At 39.7% G+C, this 19,963-nt stretch overlaps 1 protein-coding gene across 3 annotated transcripts in view; it reads right to left on the bottom strand.

The window, feature by feature from the left end:
* Positions 1–14,976, bottom strand: part of SUPT3H (SPT3 homolog, SAGA and STAGA complex component) — a 441,321-nt gene extending 426,345 nt beyond the window's left edge. Inside the window, exon 1 of one of the 3 annotated variants that reach the window (XM_081094253.1) lies at positions 2,535–2,956. In XM_081094253.1, coding sequence (XP_080950379.1) covers positions 2,535–2,576 — 42 coding nt within the window. In that variant the 5' untranslated portion in view covers positions 2,577–2,956. Of the gene's footprint in view, positions 1–2,534; positions 3,387–14,676 lie in introns of those variants that run through there. The other 2 variants (XM_081094254.1, XM_081094252.1) reach the window with 2 other exon arrangements.
* Between the last annotated feature and the right edge of the window lie 4,987 nt (positions 14,977–19,963).

Genomic DNA, 19,963 nt, shown 5'->3' on the forward strand with positions numbered 1-19,963 from the left:
CACACACTAGAGGCCCGATGCACAAAGATTCACGCAAGAATGGGCCTTTCGTCTCCTGGTTGCCGGTACAGCCTTCACTCTGGCTGGAGCCGCCTTTCTGCCTTCGCTCCAACCTGGAGACGCCTTTCTGCCTTCACTCCGACCCGGAGCCACCTTTCTGCCTTCTCACGCTGCCCAGAGGCCCGGAGCGGCTGGGGCGGTGTGGAACGCCTGCGTTGATGCAAGCATCCCACCCCTGGCCACTCAGTGCCTGCATATGTAAATTAACCTGCTATCTTTGTTGGGGTTGATTTGCATGCTCACTCCTGATTGGCTGGTGGGCATCATGAAGGTACGGTCAATTTGCATCTTTCTCTTTTATTAGTGTAGATAGATATATAGAGATGGTTAAGTAACTCATCAATTTTAAATTGTGTGACTTTTTTCCCAATAAAATTAAGCTGACACTAATGGGAAAACTAGATGATAATCCTAATATATCCCATTTTATTTAATAACTGTCCCATAAATAAGGATTAATAAAATAATATTAAAATAATGCAAGTAGATAAAAACCTTATTATACAGTAAGTGCTCAATAAATGTTAGCTATTAATTCATGGTCATATAAACCTTGCAATACTATAACTTTCTTTAAAATAAAAATACTTTGCAAATTCTTAAGAAGAATTACATTTAGAACAAATGATAAAATAAAGCAGTGCTAAGAACTTTAATTATAGTAAACTAATTAGGAAGAGTCCACAGTCAGACTGCCCAGGTTTGAATCCCATCTTTGCTACTTTGCTATACTTTAGGCAAGTTACTTAACTTTCCTGTGCTTCAGTTTCCTCGTCTGTTAAAAGGAATAATTTCACCCTCTTAGTGTTGTTGTGAGGCTTAAATGAACTAATATGTTTACAGCAGTTCTAAGCATACAATGTTTGCTTTGTTATAAACAGAAAGATCTTAAGAAGTCTCTTTCTTGATTTGCTAACAGCTTTTTTATGACAAATTTAGATTACTCTCATTTCATAATCACAAAAATTTACGAAACTTGAATATTTTCACTGAAAGACCTTAATGTAATTCAACAAATAATAAGTAATTTCCTTATAAGTTCTGTTTTCACTACAGATATCACTACTGTTACCGGTCACCCTATCTCAAAAAATCTGTCATTTATCTTTGACTCCTCCTCCAGCACCCTATAATCTATTGAAAGCTAAATAAAGTCTACTTTATGTTCTTAGAGGTCAAATAAATTCTACGTTATGTTCTTACATTCTCCCTCTCTTTTTCTACCCTATGGCCCTTTATAAGCTCTATTTATAGCTTCTCTCTTTCCATCTCAATTCATTCTCCACATTGCTGCCAAATTTATCTCCTGATACATTCTCTAATATGACCACTTCTATGGGCAATGTTGGCTAAAATTGATAAAGGAAACCTGAACCAGGGTCATTCACCAAGAGCTGGGATGGAAGGGCAGGGCCTTACGAAAGGCGGTTGGGGGAAAAAAACCTACTACCAACCACTGCCGACATAGGCCATATATAAAGCTTTTGAGAAGGCAACGGGACAGGGATCTACAACAAGAGCACACTAGCTGAGTGGCTAGATGGGAAATATCTGAAATAACCTTCTGTGGCAGAACCAGCTATCTGCCAACATAAGCCCTGGCCTAGTCCAAGGGCCGTAAGGGCCAGGCCAAAACCACCAGACAGAGAATGCAAGAGCAGAGAAAGAGAAGGAAAAAAGTTTCACTCAAATTGAGCCTGAAAACCAAAATTCTAAAATAAATAAAGAAGCTAATGCTATGAAACACCATCATTATTTTTTTTAAGTCTAAATTTGCTTTATTATTTTTCAAAAAGTCTTTTGGAATAAGTAATTTTCTACAAATAATATGGGAACTCAGCTTTAAATAAAAAACCATATCACCAATCCAAGATTGGGAAAATAGACACCAAACCAAGAACTTCCAGGAACAGTCCTGAAGAATCAAGACAAAGTGCTAACAAAAGAAACCTGGCTTCCTCAAAGACCTTAGAAAATGTTTCCCTATTGTCCCAACAGAAGACTGACAGAGAGGTATGATATCCTAGAGAAAAAGTTAAACTCAGAGACTGTGTATTAACGCCAGGCTCCAAAAACAGTTATGACTTAGTTCACTCATGTTGGATTTGAAGACATGCCATTCTGTGGGATTTTCCTGTGGCCAAATGTCCTGAGACATTGTTGAAGGAATCTGCCCTTTTTTCATTTTACAAATCCAGTCACCCTGCTTTAACACTTTCTAAAGGGGAGACATTTCAGAAAGTAAATTCATATTAAAACCACAGCTTTCTTCAGTTGTCCTCCTACTGCAAATGTTTCACATCAAGAGTATTTATTGGTAAGAGGTAAAAGGTCCCAATCCTAGTTTATTATAACCACGATCATCCTTTCACAGTCAAGTTATTTAACTTTTAAATCAAACAGGTGAATAAGATTTTTCTTGACATGATGAGTTGATAGCTCATTAGAATCTTTAAAATAATTATTTCCCATACCCATTTTGTTTGATGATTTAGATAATTAACTTCTTTCGACATTAACTTCTTTACACATCAAAGTCCTATCACTCCAGTGTTTTATTTCCTTTCTCCCAGACATTTAAAAAAAAAAATGTTGGTTAAAAGCAGAAGCACTCAAGTCAATTTTCTCTAATAAATACAGTTAACATGGAACTGAAAACCTACTGTAATCTTCTCAATGGGTTAATGTCCTACAGTTGTTTTAGCTTTCCATTGAAATGCAGCTGTTTGCCATATTTTACAAAACGAATTCAGATGTGCAGATGGAGACCTAGATTATTTCAACATGCCACAGTTTAAATGTGAACCCAAGGAATAAGTTCATCTCTGATTAATACTTATATTTAAACCTGATCACTAAGCCAATAGCCAATACTATGTTACACCTGTAAAATCCTGTTCCAAAATAGAAAATTTGACATCTTTTAATTTAACATAATGAGATTTAAAGATATACTCCTTTCCTCAGAAAATACAACAACAAAAAAAATTAACTATGGTAAATCACAAATGTAAATTTTAAAAAAAGGAATGGGCATGTTCTCATAATAGCTCGTATTTTTGATGACTAAATGACCGAAAAAGAAATACCATGAAACATCTTTAGCTTAAAAAATAACTCAAAGAATTGGAAGTATATTACTAGTTTCAGCACTCTCAAAACATCAAAATCTGAATTGTGAAATCCATAACTCTACCCATTCATTAAAAGACAGTAGAAATTTTTTATCATTTCTACTATCTCATGCTGAGGAAAATTAATTCAGCAGGCCTATATACCGATTCTGAGCACCCGAGTCTCAATTCCAATCATTCATAACTTGAACATTTCACATAATATAAATAGAAAACTGTTATACTCAGAACATTTTCATTTTCGTAAAACTCCAAAGGCAGGAAGCAATTATGGTTAGGCCAACATTATTATATACTGCATTTCAGTTTTGTAAAAAAAAAAACCTAAGTTACATTATGATCTTAATTTCTCCTGTTGTAAAAAAAAACAAATGACCACTCAATCACTGAGAATTCAAAGAAATTAAATTAAAATGTACAAATTTTAAAACTTCTATACCTAGTATTTGGGATAACAATATGGTAATCTAATATATTTATATATGACCCATTTCAAGTGAACTTGGAAGGTATAAAACTCAAATGTCCATTCAATTATCTGCTACAAGAGAAGTAACATGAATAATCCAAAGAACAGATGATTCACATATAATTTATAACTTTTTTGAAAATAATCGCAATTTTTATGAAACAGCTTCTAATTGCATTTTCATAACTAAAACATCATCTGTATTCACCTACCATACAAAAAAAAAATGAGCTCAGATCCTGAAATAAGATGTATCTATCATAGCACTTCTTATACTGCTTAAAAACAGAACACTGTCATTTCGATAACTAATAAACTGCCTGACATAGCTAATGTTCAATAAATGGTAGGTAAATTTAAAAATGACTGAAAGATATAACAAAGAATACAAAGATAAGAAAAACACACCCCACCATTTAGTAGCTTACAACCTACTGAAGTTAACAGATATACCCAATGCAATGAGCTTAGAGATACTGTAATGCACAAGATACTATGAGAGAACAGGAGGAACATCAGAACCAGTCAATTATTACGGGATAATTGTACTGAAATTTAACACTTCCTATAACCTGAAAATAAACCAAACTTAACTGTACTTAAAAAAACACAGAGATAAGTGAATAGCAAATCCAAACTACCCATATCTGAGAAGTGAAAGTACTTTCAAAATTGTGATGCACCATAAACAGCAATATATGACCTAAGGAAATATTCTGCCTTACCACTCAATTTTTTTTCTTAAAATCTAATGGAACAGGAATAAGTCTTCCCAATCCAAATCAGTCTGATTCTAATTAATATGTGTAAGAAGCTATAAATATTCATAAGAAACACCTAATGATCAAAACGACAAGTTATTAGGAATAATATAAGCAAAGAACCACAATTTGAAAACAATTATCAAAGACTTTATATTTAGAGACAGAAAAACTCTTCTCTGTAATATCTGATACTACTACCACACCTGTTTCCACGTCCAGCAGTTCTATAAGAACACGACTAGTCTTCAGTCACACAAGGTCAAAAACTCCAAGACATTTAAATTGTTCAGCTCCTTCCCTGCCTACAACCAGGAACTCTGGTCCTGACATTTTTTCTTATAAAAAAGCAACTCTAAATCAATCCCTTCCTTTTCAATTTTACCTTAATGCCTTTACTGCATTATCTTTTAAACCTCCCATCTTTCTAATTAATTCTGCAAAATATCTCCAGAGTACTCATTCTAAATATGTTACTCCTCTACTCAGAAGCCTACAGTGGCTCCCCTTTGCCTGGAAAACAAAACTTGTCACTGGACCTCTCCAGCTTCCTTTTCTATAGCAGTCAAACCAAACATTCGATATCTCCCAAACCATCCCAGGTTCTTTTGAAACTTTATTGTTTTTCCTGCTTGCAATACCTTGTTACCTCTCCACCTATCCAAGGCCTAGTGGTCTAGAAAAGCCTGACCTAAACTCATTATCACCAAGAAGCCTTCCCAGTGACACAACCATCAAGAATTATTTCTCTGACATCTAATTGTTTCAGCTTACTAATTCTTTTGGTTTAACATTAAATATTTTAGTACATACTAATTATTTTAATTTATTAATAAACCTCTGCCCGATAATCTCTCCAACTACTGGCAGGTGAGAAGTAAAAAGCCTTTATTTAGTAATTTCCTCCATTCTCCTCTAATAAAGCTATTATATCCTTTCTTGATTCCCTCCTCTTACAATAAAGGCACCCTCTCATTTAAAGCCAGTGTATCACCTGTGCTTTGGTTTAGTCATTTATAATTATTTACTGGGTACCTACTACAGGCCAAACACTGTTATAAGAGCTAGCAGGGGTGGGCAAACTTTTTGACTCGAGGGCCACAATGGGTTCTTAAACTGGACCGGACTCCGGAACAAAAGCATGGATGGAGTGTTTGTGTGAACTAATATAAATTCAAAGTAAACATCATTACATAAAAGGGTACGGTCTTTTTTTTTTTTTAGTTTTATTCATTTCAAACTGGCCGGATCCGGCCCTCGGGCCGTAGTTTGCCCACGGGTGACTAGGGCTAGAGTAGTGATTAAGCTACACAGAAGAGATACAACATAATGCAGGAGAAAAGCACATAAATATAATCTGAGGTAGTGACAAATGCTTTGAAAACTAATTAAACAAGTTGACTTCAACCAGAATATAAAATCTTAACAAAAACCAAGTGACTTGAAATGTTTTAGGTTTTAAAAAGTTAACTCCAGATGCTGTGAGGATATACGAAAAGGAGGCACTAGTATAGGCAAGGTGATCAGATAGAAAGTTATTGAAATTATACAGACAAACAATAACAGTGGCTTGAATTAGTGAAACAAGTAAAGATGATGATAAGTGGTCAGATTTCTGGAATATATTTTGAAAGCAGAGCTGACTTGTTGATGGGTTAGACATGGGTGTGAGAAAAGAGCAGTCAAGGAAGACTCTGAAGTTTGGGACCTGAGCAACTGGTTGATGGTGATACCATTTACTGAGATCAGGAAGATTGGAAAGGATAAAAAAAGAAATTGAGTTGGGGCCAAGTTAAGTTTGAGACAGCTATTAGATATTCAAGTGGAGATGAAATCCTACAAATGTTATAAGGCAGAAAACTGAAATAAAAGTCACGATCACAGCCCTGGCCGGCTTGGCTCAGTGGATAGAGCATTGGCCTGAGGACTGAAGGGTCCTAGGTTCGATTCCAGCCAAGGGCACATGCCTGGGTTGCGGGCTCGTTCCCCAGTAGGGGGTGTGCAGGAGGCAGCCAATCAATGATTCTCTCTCATCATTGATGTTTCTATCTCTCTCTCCTTTTCCCTTCCTCTCTGAAATCAATAAAGAGAAATATATTTAAAAAAATAAGTAAAAGTCATGATCATAGGGTTTTTGTTAAGGAGAATAATTAATTTAGTAGAACCTGGTAATAAGTATCAACTAATCTCTCAAGTTCAGTTTCTCCACCTGTCAATAATTTCTGCCTCTCTCAGAGGGGTGTTATAAAGACAATAGACCCAACCAGCATGGCTCAAGGGTTGAACATGGACCTATGAACCAGGAGATCATGGTTTGCTTCCTGGTCAAGAGAACATGCCCTAGTTGCAGGCTTGATCTCCAGTGTGAGGCGTGCAGGAGGCGGCCAATCAATGATTCTCTCTCATCATTGATGTTTCTATCTCTCTCTCTCCCTCTCCCTTCCTCTCTGAAATCAATAAAAAATACATATATATTTTTGTTAAAAAAAAAAAAACAATGGCCACCACATAATGAGCACTCAAAAAATATATCTGAAATGAAAAGAATACCACCTGTAAACTATAAAATTCCCAATAGACAAACAGACTTATAAACTGTGTTTCTATATACACTAGTTGGCTTTATAGGCAATTTTTTTTAACCTACAAATAACAGGATCTTAGTGACAGACTGCTCAGAGAAGTTGTATTATATTTTTCTTTAGTCTCACATTAATTTAAGTTTCTATTCCATGTGCTTTCATATCCAGTACTCCTATGAAACTACTAGAAGCCCAGTGCACGAAATTCATGCACTCTGGGGCAGGGAGGTCCTTCAGCCTGACCTGCGCCCTCTTGCAGTCCAGAAGCCCTAGGGCAGTGATGGCGAACCTTTTGAGCTCGGTGCGTCAGCATTTTGAAAAACCCTAACTTAACTCTGGTGCCGTGTCACATATAGAAATTTTTTGATATTTGCAACCATAGTAAAACAAAGACTTATATTTTTGATATTTATTTTATATATTTAAATGCCATTTAACAAAGAAAAATCAACCAAAAGAATGAGTTCACGTGTCACCTCTGACACACGTGTCATAGGTTCGCCATCACTGCCCTAGGGGGATGTCTGACTGCCGCAAAGGCCGGAGAGGCTCCCACCACCGCCGCTGTGCTCGCCAGCCACGAACCTGACTCAGCCGTGGGCAAACTACGGCCCGCGGGCCGGATCCGGCCAGTTTGAAATGAATAAAACTAAAAAAAAAAAAAAGATCGTACCCTTTTATGTAATGATGTTTACTTTGAATTTATATAAGTTCACACAAACACTCCATCCATGCTTTTGTTCCGGCCCTCCGGTCCAGTTTAAGAACCCATTGTGGCCCTCGAGTCAAAAAGTTTGCCCACCCCCGACCTGACTTCTGACTGAGCAGCGCTCCCCCTGTGGGGAGCATCTACCCCCTGGTGGTCAGTGTGCGTCATAGTGACTGGTCATTCCACCGTTTGGTTGATTTGTACATTAGCCTTTTATTATATAGGATTGAGTTTTTTAAAAATTTTCTTTTGAAAATAATTCTTAAATATATCTACCAGATCATCGTAAAATGCATAACAACCAAACCCTGACAAAATGGCAAGTTTATTTTCCCAATATTGTAACAGTTTTTACATAAAATCTATAATAATAAAAGCGTAATATGCTAATTAGGCTGGACGTCCATCTGGACCTTACGGCAAAGCCAGGGCTGCAAGGGAAGCCCAGGTCCCAGGTGCCAGAGGGAAGCCAGTGCTGGCAGCCAGGGGAAGGAAGGTCTACTCTTGCACGAATTTCATGCACCGGGCCTCTGGTATTACGTAATTGAATGACCTAATAGCTAACTTTTCAGATATGTGCAAAATTTTGGAATCAATTATACTTCTAGTAGTTAAAGGTAAGTATATTTGACAAGGATCTCAAAGAAGGAGATCTTTAACCATCAAAATTCTCTTCTAATCTAGATTCACATCTTAGAAATATTAAACCTTATGAGAAGTCTATATTAAACAGTAAAATCTGATGTGATTGAAAACATAGTTTATCAGAGGGGGTGGGAGACAGGTGGAGGAAGGCAAATGGAGAGAAGTGGGGGACATCTGTAATACTCTCAATCAAAATAAAACATAGTTCATAGAACTAAAAAAAAAGGGATATTTACTCCCATGTAGGCATGTAAAATATAGATGAATTTGTATAAGCGTTTCAGAGTTTATAAAGGGTCTTTAACTTGTATTAACTCACATTTTTTCATAATCACCCTATCAGGCAACAAATACTTCTCCCCTATTAATGAGGAAGCTAAAAGTAAAAATACTGGTTGCAGGTAACAAATCTAACAAAAAACAGGCTTTGATTCTGGTAGCTGATAACTTGAAATATCTAGTCCATGTGCATACATATTTTAATAAAAATTAGCCAACCTTTTCGCATTTTAGTATCTTTATTTACAAAAGATGCTTATCTCCTTTAGCAACTAAAATAATGTGAAATTACTGAAAAGTTGTACACATAGTGGTCACTGGACTTGTCATTAAGTTAGCTTAGAGGCTGATGACTTTAAAATAGGGGTGGGGAACCCTTTTTCTACCAAATAGATATTTATAATATCATTCTTGGGCCATACAAAATTATCAACTTAAAAGTTAGCCCGCTATATTTCATCAAACATTTAATTAACTCACCCCTAATGCCTTGGCCGAGCCAGATCAGATGAGGTTCTCCACCCCTGCTAAAAGCAAGTTCATAAATTCCTTGCTTAAAAGTAAAGCTCAGCCCTAGCTGGTTTGGCTCAGTGGATAGAGCATCAGCCTGAGGACTGAAGGGTCCCAGGTTTGATTCTGGTCAAGGTCACAGTGGGGGTGTGCAGGAGGCAGCCGATCCATGACTCTCTCTCATCATCGATATTTCTCTCTCTCCCTCTCTCTTACTCTCTGAAATCAATAAAAAAAAAATTTTTTTAAAGTAAAGCTTAGACAGATGGATAAACAGTTATAACAGACAAAAGCATAACTATGCAAATTGTCGGGAGGGGGACCTAAGACATCTGAAATTCAGAACTATAGTTTGAAAATCACTAATTTCATCCAAATCCCTCATTTTTCAGGTGAGGAAACTGAAGTCCAGAGGGGTTTCTTGAACTGCCCAAGGACACATCACTATTTAGTGATACAGCCGGGACTAAAACTGAGGTCCCCTGACACCTGGTCCAGAATTCTTTCTACTGTCCCACAAGGAACATACAAATAAAAGTTGATCATAATTAACTCACAAGACCTCCACAATGTGTTTGTCATAGTGAACTTTGTTGTGAAATGCCTGCCTATGCTGACTCAGTTTAGCAGTGAAGAGCTGGGCTCTGGAGTTCAAATACAGGCTCTAACATTTACCATGTGACCTTGGGCAAGTCGCATCACCTCCCTGTCTCAGTTCCCTCATCTTTAAAGTAGAAATTAAAAATACTCTTCTCATAGTTTACATGAAATAATGTCTACAAAGCACTTAGGACAGTGCCTGTATATGGAAAGCTCTCAATTCATGATGATGATGATGATGAATAAGCAGAAGAATCATCATCCAACCAAAAGTATAGCCTCTTGAAAACACATCACAAAGTATTATCATTAAACATGTATATTCTCCAAGAAAGAATGGTATGATTAGTAGTAGCTGTCTTTTAAAGATTCAGAAACAAATATGAAAAAAGTAAAATACTAGTAGACAGGATTCAGTCATAAAAAACCTCTACAGCATTTAAAATAGCAAAAGTGCACTTAGAGATTTTAAAATAAGTTATATTTGTATTGTACTTACAATTTGTAAAGTACATTCACATTTCAACTTATTGTCCCATGAATTCAACAAACACACCAATTTTTTCAACTACTACATATGCCAGATAGCATGCAATTTACATATTCATTATCCTCCTAACATTCGATAACCACTAGCTGTTATTAGAGGCAGCAGTATAATGCAAAAAAATAACCTGATATCAGTTCCAGAAAGAGCCTCATCAGTACCACCTATAAAGTGGGAATGACTTAATAGTTTGGGTAAATAAATAAGATGTAGCATTTAGCACAACGAAAGGAACACCTCAAGTGCCCGTGAAAATGTGAGTTCTCTCTTAGCAGTAATAAGGAATTGTTTTTGTGTAGAGAATATTTTGTAACCAGATCAAGAAAGCACCATTACTGTTATTTACAGTACGGTTGGGTAAAGAAAATAATTTTGGGTAATGGTGCCTATTATACTCTATGTGCTGTTTCACAAATTAAAATTTACAACAATTTTTGCAGATATAGGGTCAGTCTTTACTGGAGGTAGTAGGTAGACAAGTTGAAACAAAACCACTTAAATATAAAATATGTGTAACACACGACAATTTATATAATTCTCATCTGAGGCCTCCGACTACCCTGTGAGGAGGTAAGATGAGGTACTAATTCCATTTCACTGATGAGGTAATGAGGCTCAGAGAAGTAAACAGTGAAAATCACAAAGAGAAATTACAGCAGAAAAGGACTAAACCTTGGTTTTCAGAATTAGTTTAAGTGCTCTTTTGAACCCATCCACAATGCCTTTCAGAACATTAGTATCTTTTCCACATCCATTATTCAATACCCTTAAGAGTAGAGCAAGTGACCACTGGCCGGTGTGGCTCAGTTGGTTGGGTGTCGTCCCATGCATCAGGAGGTTGCCGGTTCAATTCTGGTCAAGGGCACATGCCCAGGTTGGGGGTTCTATCCGGGTGTGCAGGAGTGCAGGAGGCAGCCAACAGATGTTGCACTCTCACATTAATGTTTCTCTCTCTTCTCTCTCCCTCTCCCTTCCTCTCTCTCTAAAAATCAATAGGTACTCTAAAAAAAAAAAAAGGACTATAGAGATGGTGATATTTATGTCACTACACCCAACACACCACATGAGTTACTTCATTTATCCATCAGAGAAATGAGGGCTCAAGCAAAGTGTGTCTCTCAATAAAATATTGTATTCACTATAGTATAAATTCAAATCTTATATAATAAAAGGCTAATATGCAAATTGTCCCCTCGACCGGGGCTTGACTAGGAGTTTGACCAGGGGGCAGAGCCAGCCGGCCAACTGCCCATGGCCCCTTCCCCCAGCTGGCCCCACCCCTGATTGCCCCCCCCCCCCCATCAGGGACAGGGCTGGCCAGCCAACCTCCTGCATCCCCTCCCCCTGGCCGGCCCAGTCCGACTGGCCCAATGGGGGTGGGCAGGCCAGACCCCACCCGTGCACGAATTCGTGCACCAGGCCTCTATTAATATAATAATGCATTTGGCTTACTATTTAAGTGAACTTTAAGCAAAATTTTTCTTTAACATTCTAATACATAAGAAGCAGATTTCTGACTGATTTCACTATTCAACCTCTCTGTAAAATAAAAAGAGGCATTATTTTCAACAACAAAACTCAAGCTTCTGATTTAACTGACATGGCCTAACTCTTTGCAACCTCCCACACCAAAGATCACTTTTTTAGAGAGAACCAAAAATCAAGCTGCCCAAGATTTAAGGAGAAAAGCAAAATCTTTAAATTACCAGTGGCTTAAATGGACAGGTCACTTGCTAGTCTCATTCTAGATATCTCATCTATTATTTAAGCTCATAAGCAATAACTTTGTCACTACTTAAAAGCAAGTACATTTCTAAGACTGCAATATAGTTAATCCTCCTAAAATTACATATTACAATTTTCAACAAACCTAAAAGTATAGAAACCATATTATTATGTGGTTCCAATTGGGGCATTTTTTATAGTAAAAGGAACTCTATTAACAGCTATGCTGGGACAAATGGGCTCAAACATGACTGTCCCAGAAAGAGTGGGATATAAGTCACCCTACATAAGAGCAACTACTTGGAATTGTATGTAATGACTTATTCTCTGTAATATGCTTAATTCATGAGCTTTAAGTTTTGTTCTAGATCTAATGATTATCTTCAACCTTGAAACAAGGTCACCATTTTACAGACATCGGGTCACAGTTAAGTTTTATTTTCAAATAAACATTTGCTTGAAGAAAAAACAGATCTACATATTTCAAAGAAAATAATCTTGCAAAATATCACCAAATTTCAGACTTATCTTTTTAAAAGTTCTGAATACTTATAAACTGATAACCACAGAACTACTTCTAAGATGGCCCAATGCTCAAATGTTAAAAACAAAACAAAACACTGTCTTTCAAACGAAAAACACTTCAAGAATAAAAGTGTTGAAAAGTTTTTGCTAAAAACTAACCAAAATGATAAAAGATAAGAGGAAACCATGGTCACAGCATACAATAATGATTAAAGGAAACTCCAGTTAGTATTGTTATGGCTCTCCAAATGAATCTGGCACTAGCTGTACAACCTAGGAGACAAAAGAATGCTTTGTTTTAATTTGTCAAGCTGTAAATAACTACTAACAGATCTATGCTTTGAACTAGAGTACTTTAATGAAAGGCATTATTTGAATATAATTATGATTCCCTAAGGCAGCGATTTTCAACCTTTTTCATCTAGTGGCACACATAAACTAATTACTAAAATACTGTGGCACACCAAAAAAATACATTGCATTTTTGCTGGGCTGACAAAAAAAATAGGCATAATTTTGATTCATTCACACCAGATAGCTATTATTGTGTTGGCTGTTGTCATTTTTTTATTTGACAATCTAAGGGGAAAAGAGGTCAGTGCCCCTGACTAAAGAGTCAGGTATTGCATATTTTAAAAGTTCTTGTGGCACACCTGTGTGCCTGCGGCAAGCAACACACCCATTGAAAATCGCTGCCCTAAGGCAATAGGTGTTCCAAGAGTTGGCTTCTCTGATTTAAACTCAACCAAATCCCAAAGTGGAAGGGGTCTCAGAGTCTAGATTCTTGACCTTCTGCTGTCCAATAAGGCAGCCACTCACCACATGGGGCTATTTGTATTTTAATTCATGTAAAATTAACAAGTTAAGTTCCTCAGCACCTTAGTCACATCTCCAGTGTGTAAGAGCCACCTCTGTCTAGCGGGTACCACAGGCCATTACAGAGCATTTCCATCGTGGCAGAAAGTGATGCTAGAGTCTAGAGACCTAGGCTGCTCTGGATCTTTGCTTGACCATTCCCAGAGGGTAGGAACGTGCAATAGCACAATAACACGCATTCTGTTTTTGCAAGTGCGGTTAGAAACGTTTCCTCACCCTCAGTCAAATCCGGCTTCTATGGAACATCCACCACACCTCCCCCACATTCTGTCTCTCTGGTCTTCAAGTAAACCTTTGCAGAGCTAGCTTCATTCCACTTAAAAGGGTCTGCCGCTCACACAGACTAAGCCCCGAGGTCCTCCCCATTGACGATCCACTTTCCAAGGAAATAGCTCAAAGCTTCCACCAGCCGCATGCTGCTAAACGGATTTACCCACGTGTACACGAATAAGGGGTGCTGCATCCCACTGTCCCTGCAAACCCACCCCGTGGCTTGTCAGACCACGTGTCTTGATTTTCAATTTTAAAAAAACAAGCTCACAGTCACTCTGAATTATCTGAAAACGCGGAGACGGAAATTAACTACACTTGACGTGTAACTGACCAGTGCCTGGTGCTGTTCTAAGCAATTTAACGTGTATCGCCGCGTACAGTCCTCACGATGCCGAGCTACCCTGTTACTGTCCCCATTTCACGGGCCAGAAACACCCAAAGATTTCCCTGGGGAATCACAGCTTGGGGGTTCACCCCACAGAGAAGAGCCCATCTTTTCCTTTCCTTTTTTTTTTTTTTTTTTTGGATGTTACACTTCTAACGCCACCTAACTCTTCTTCCACCCCGCTCATAAAGCAAAAAACCCCTTCTTTACGGATTCCTCCTCCCAAAACACTGCCTAGGTGACCCCAGGAGGTGCTGCTTCCACCCCAGCACACCCCGCTCCGCTCGCCGCGCGCTCCCCTCGCCCCACGCCCACCCGCCCGCCCGCGGGGAGGAGCCAAGAGCCAGCTGCACACCCGCGGGAGCACCCGGGCCGCGCTGGGCGGCCTCTCCCTCTCCTTCTCCCACTCCTCTACCAACCGTCCTCCCTCACCCTCCAGGGCGGCCGCCCGCGGGCAGAGGCCAGGGCAGAGCTGGCGCCGCGGCCCCGACACTGGGCTCGCAGCGCGGTGTCCCCCGCCCCCCGCCCCCCGGGTTCCCAGTCTCGCCCCCGCCCGCCCCGCCCCGCCCCGCCCCGCCCCCCACGCCACCAACAACCTCTGCTTTAAGAACACTTGTCGGCACGGCTGCGCGTCCCGCGTGGAGAATGTGGGGATGCAGACGGTGCGGTTTCTGCTGCTGCGGCCCGCGACACGCTGGGATAGGGGCGGGGTGGGGGTGGGGGTGGGGCCGAGAGTGTAGAAGGGGGAAAAGTGGTTCAGCGGGAGCGGGGTCGCGGCGGGGGTGGGGGCAGTAGCGTGAGTCCGACTCTCTGTGGGGCGTGGGTGGCGGAGACCCAGGAAAGAGCCCTACAGACGCCCCCACACAGGCGGCCCGGGAGCTGGCGCTGGCGCATGCGCGCTCGGCCAGGTGGCGCGCGGTCTCCTTCCCTCCCCCCTGACTCCCCCAGAGCCACTTCCGCCACGCTCTCTGGGGGCGGGGCGTCGTGGAGGGGGCGGGGCGTCGTGGAGCCCGCGAGCTGCGCTCTCCCAGCGCAGTGGGAGTGGCCGCTGGGCTCCGGGCGGGCGACCTTGAACCTAGAGTCAGGTCTACAGCGGGGGCTTCTGGGAGAGGAGTGGGTCTGAGCTGAGCACCAAAGGGCGCTCCTGGGCCAAGCTTGGGTTCTGTAAGAGTGGAGCTGAGAGGGAATCAGTGGCCGACTCCTGGAAGTTTGTTTTCAAGTTCAGGTCAGAGATCGGCCCCTGTAACTTTGTCTTCAGGAAAGGAGCCGGAGAGGGCTTTTAGAATGGTGAACTGAGACCAAGGGATGAGACAAGACCTGCCGCCCCTCAGCACCGCAGTGCCTAGGGTGCACTGGAACCCTCTCTGAGAACTTGAAACACCAGCTTCTTCGCTGCACCACTGCCCACCCTGCCCCTGCACAGTCATTAGAGAGGCGGGATTCGAAAGGGGGGGGTGGGCGGGGGAGGGGGAGATGGTCCACAAAGAAGTCTTTCACTCTACTCATGTTACCAACTCGGGCATTTAAGGACCCACGTTTTTATTATTGAAACTTTTTTTCTGTATTTTTCCTTAATTTTGGCCTGTTCCTTCTTATTTTTAAGTACTGCACCCCTCCCCCGCCCCCCACTATTAAACTGTACACCCTGTTCTCTCGCATTTGATTGATACAGGTGTAGTTCTTTATTTATTTTTTTTTAAATATATTTTATTGATTCTTTACAGAGAGGAAGGGAGAGAGACAGAGAGTTAGAAACATCGATGAAAGAGAAACATCGATCAGCTGCCTCCTGCACATCTCCTACTGGGGATATGCCCGCAACCCAGGTACATGCCCTTGACCGGAATCGAACCTGGGACCTTTCAGTCCGCAGGCCGACGCTCTATCCACTGAGCCAAACCGGTTTCGGCCAGGTGTAGTTCTTTAAATAATAGGGTCGTAAGACAATGATTTTTGGATACTTTAGTCTTTATATTGTATGGTCTTGCTAGTTATATTAACATTCTTTTCAGCTGCTCAGGGAAGACGAATAAGCATGCTTCTGTCTACTCCTATGATGTCAAATAGTATAACATACTTCATAGAGATTCAACTAACCTTCAGGACTTTTTAAGCGTTACTGCTTCAGGTTTTTTTCTTGCCTATAAATATTTGTGTTCTGAAATAACCCCTTCCTTCCCTTATTTGCTTACAATGTTTGAAATAGCAGTTTATTTGGTTATTTCCTCTGTGGTTGTAGTTGTGTGACGTTGTGTTGTAGTAGCTGCCTAGTTTTTGTGTTTAGGTTACACTCATATACCTAACATTTCAATATTTGTTAAATACTTGAAGTTCCAAAAGAACCAATATATTTAGGATGTGAAAGCTCACTATACTGTATAAATCAGCTCAATTCAATGCTGTGCGAAGTGTAGAACATAGGGAAAAGTAACAGAATTGTTGTTAATTTCTTACAAAGGAAGACTGCTTTATACAATAGTTGAAAAGCCCTTTCAAATACATTACCAAGAAAATAGAAAATTGTTACATCTAAGGAAATATCCAAAGCAGATCATTTCTGTTAAAATTATGTTCAATTAATGTTGCCATAGTAGTTCTTGCACAGGAGTTCTACCTGCATCGCATGGAGGCCAGATTTGACCTAGTTTTTCAGAGTCCAACCCAGATCTTACTCTCAGGCTTCTGGTGTCTAACCAACATATAATCACACACAACAGGAGTTAATGAAAGTGAGCCATGGAGAACGGAAACTGAGTTAAATGAGACTGGTTGAAGGAGCTAAAAAAATCACTCTTAGGAAATTGTAAATTGTGCTGTTGGCAGAGATCTTAGCTTTGAAGTCGCACACGTTATTCTAATGTTCCTACCTCCTGGAATCTATTAAAATTCATTTTTAAGATTTTGATGTAGCCATCACTTTGTAGTTTGTGAGCACTGCTGTACACAAAAGGTCAAAAATAGTTTCCATTAAAAAATAGTTTCCATTAGATTAATATCAAATATCCTGAACTATCAATGCTATTAGTGTATCTTAATCATAACAAAGCTAAAACAAGCTGTGGCTGAAATTAAGACATTGAGGACTGCCACCTCTCAGACAAATATGTGATTTCCAAAGCAGGTGGAGAAAGCACATCAGGAGACCAAGTGAATAGATTATACCACAAGGATGCCTCCATCCCTTGAACAAAGCTGTTAAAGGAAAACGAAGCACTGTTACTGTAGACTTTTACATTCCCCTGACATAATAACCTTCCCATAGATTCACTAGTGCATAGAGAAAGTAAACATACCTAAGTAAAAATGCCCCTTGGCATCTTAAAAGAATGGCTAGATTAGGTAATAAAAGAAGCCTGAATTCTCCAAAGAACAGCAGAAGTCATGCCTAATATGGAACCATTCTTGTGATAAAGTGGTTTCTTCTCCTCATGTAAATGCCGTAGGGATAGTTCACCTGCAAATTTTAACTCTTGTGGTCCATGACTCTTATTAGGATACTTGTAGAGGCATTTTCTTTCCTACATATCAATTATTTTACCCTTTTTTATATTTGCCTTAGATTTATAATGCTTGTATAGTAACCATGGCTAGAGATGCATATTGTTTAGACTTGCATATTGCATTGTTGCTATATTCAGTTAATTTCCTGATTTAAGAACTATTTTTCTTGCCATCTCAAAGGTGCCTTATTTTAGTTTTAGAACAAGTTGTTTCAACAAAAAAAATTACTGAGTTCTGTGGTACCTGGATAAGTCACTTAACATCACTGGGCTTCAGTTTCCATATCTGTAAAATGAGGTGATCAAACCAAATAACTAAAACCTTGCATCTCTAACAGTCTATGCTCCTTTAAAACAGGAATGACCAAAGTTGTACAGAATAATTTTAGCATTCATATTTGTGCTACCATAAATTACAAGAATATACAGTATATGCAAGGCTCTTGCTTTAGGCCGATTATCAGTGTTCAACTAGTAATACGCATTTCAAAAGAAAGACTATGTGAAAAAATATGTACTGATCAAAAACAATGACACATGGGAGGGTACATTACATAATTATTCAGAGTGTAATCAAATATGTTATTCATGCCCTGGCCAGTAAGCTCAGTGGTCAGAGCATCTGCCCTTGCATGAAGGGTGGTGGGTTCCATTCTGGTCAAGGGCACATACCTGGGTTGCAGGTTCAATCCCTGGCCCTGGTCCAGACATGTATGGGAGGCAACCAATCAATGTGTCTCTCTCACATCAATGTTTTTCTCTCTCTCCCCCATTCCCCACCTCCCTTTCACTCTCTCTAAAAAAAATCAATGGAATAAATACCCTCATCCACTGGTGATGATTAAAAATAATAATTAGCTTCCCATACCTTCCAATTACATTTATATATTTCAAAGTAGGAATAGCAAAACATGATGAGAGAAGAAATGTTAAGAATTGCAGTACTGCTCTAGTCAGTTTGGCTCAATGGATAGAGTGTCAGCCTGGGGACTAAAGGGTCCCAGGTTCAAGTCCGGCCAAGGGCACATGCCTGGGTTGCGGGCTCAATCTCCCCAGCGGGGGTCGTGCAGGAGGCAGCCAATCAGTGGGTCTCTCTCATCATTGATGTTTCTATCTCTCTCCCTTCCTCTCTGAAATCATTTTTTAAAAAAAGAATTGCAGTACTGAGCAGCTTGTAGAACTATAATCTTGATCCATCCTCTTAGGAACCCCTCATTGTAGGTTTAATACTCTGGGGTCTTTTAAAATTAGTGCTTAGCTGCTGAGAAAATGATCATGTCTTTGAGATTCAGAGTAAGAAAGGAATCTTAGAATATCAAGGTTTCAAAGGGCCCTGAACTCTCTAGACACGTGGAAACTTTGTTGCTCCCATTTCCATGAAATCCAATATGTAATACACTTCTGTGCTAAACACAAACAACTTTTACTTCTCCCCCAACTCCCGAAGATAAGGTCTACTCACTGAGTATGAGTGATGGGTGCTCATTATTTCATTCATTCAACAATTATTTATTGTAGGTCCACCATATGTCTGAGATCATGCTAGGAGTTGCAGATATAGCAGTGAACCAAACAAAAACCCATGTCAGCATGAAACTCATATTCTAGCAGGAGGAGTTGGACAATAAACAAAATAAATACCTAAATTATATATGTATAGAAGCCCATGAGTGTTACAGGGGGCGGAAAATGATACAATAGGGAAGGGATATAGAATGAGATGAAGCGCAGGAGGGGTGGAGGATTGTGGATTTTAAATTGAGGAAGGGGTGTTAGAATAATGACTTAAAGAAGATGAAGGAGACAGCTGCAGATAGCTAAGGAAAGAGCATCCCAGGCAATGAAAATGACCCATGCCAAGGCCCAGAAGTGGAAACAGGCCTAACAAGTTGCAATAATGGCCAGGGGTCATGGTAGCTGGAGAAGAGTGACACAGGAAGAAAATAGTGTAATGTAAGGTTACAAAGATATTAGGGGGCAAATGGCAGAAGGCCTGTATGCCTGGGACTGGGAGGCTACTAGCAGAGGATTGACATGATTTTATTTTGGCTTTAAAATAACCTGTAGAGTTACGGGTCCTATTGCAGTTACTCCGGCAAGAGATGATGATAGCCTGTACGTGGGTTGTTAAAGTAGATGCCATAGACATGGTTGGATTCTGGAAGCATTTTGAAAATCAGTACTATTTACTGACAGATCAGAATCGAGGTTCCTGAGAAAGAGAGGAATCAAGGAAGACTAAGTCTGAGAAACTAGAAAGATGAATTTATGTGACCTGAGATGAGAAAGACTGAGGATGGAGTGTGTTGGGTGGGTGTAAGAGATCAAGAATTCAGTTGTAGGCACCAATAAATAAGTTCAGTGTTCATATTACCTGTAATGT

Source organism: Myotis nattereri (genome assembly GCF_964212035.1).
Source record: "Myotis nattereri genome assembly, chromosome: 6".
Classification (NCBI taxonomy): Eukaryota; Metazoa; Chordata; class Mammalia; order Chiroptera; family Vespertilionidae; genus Myotis; species Myotis nattereri.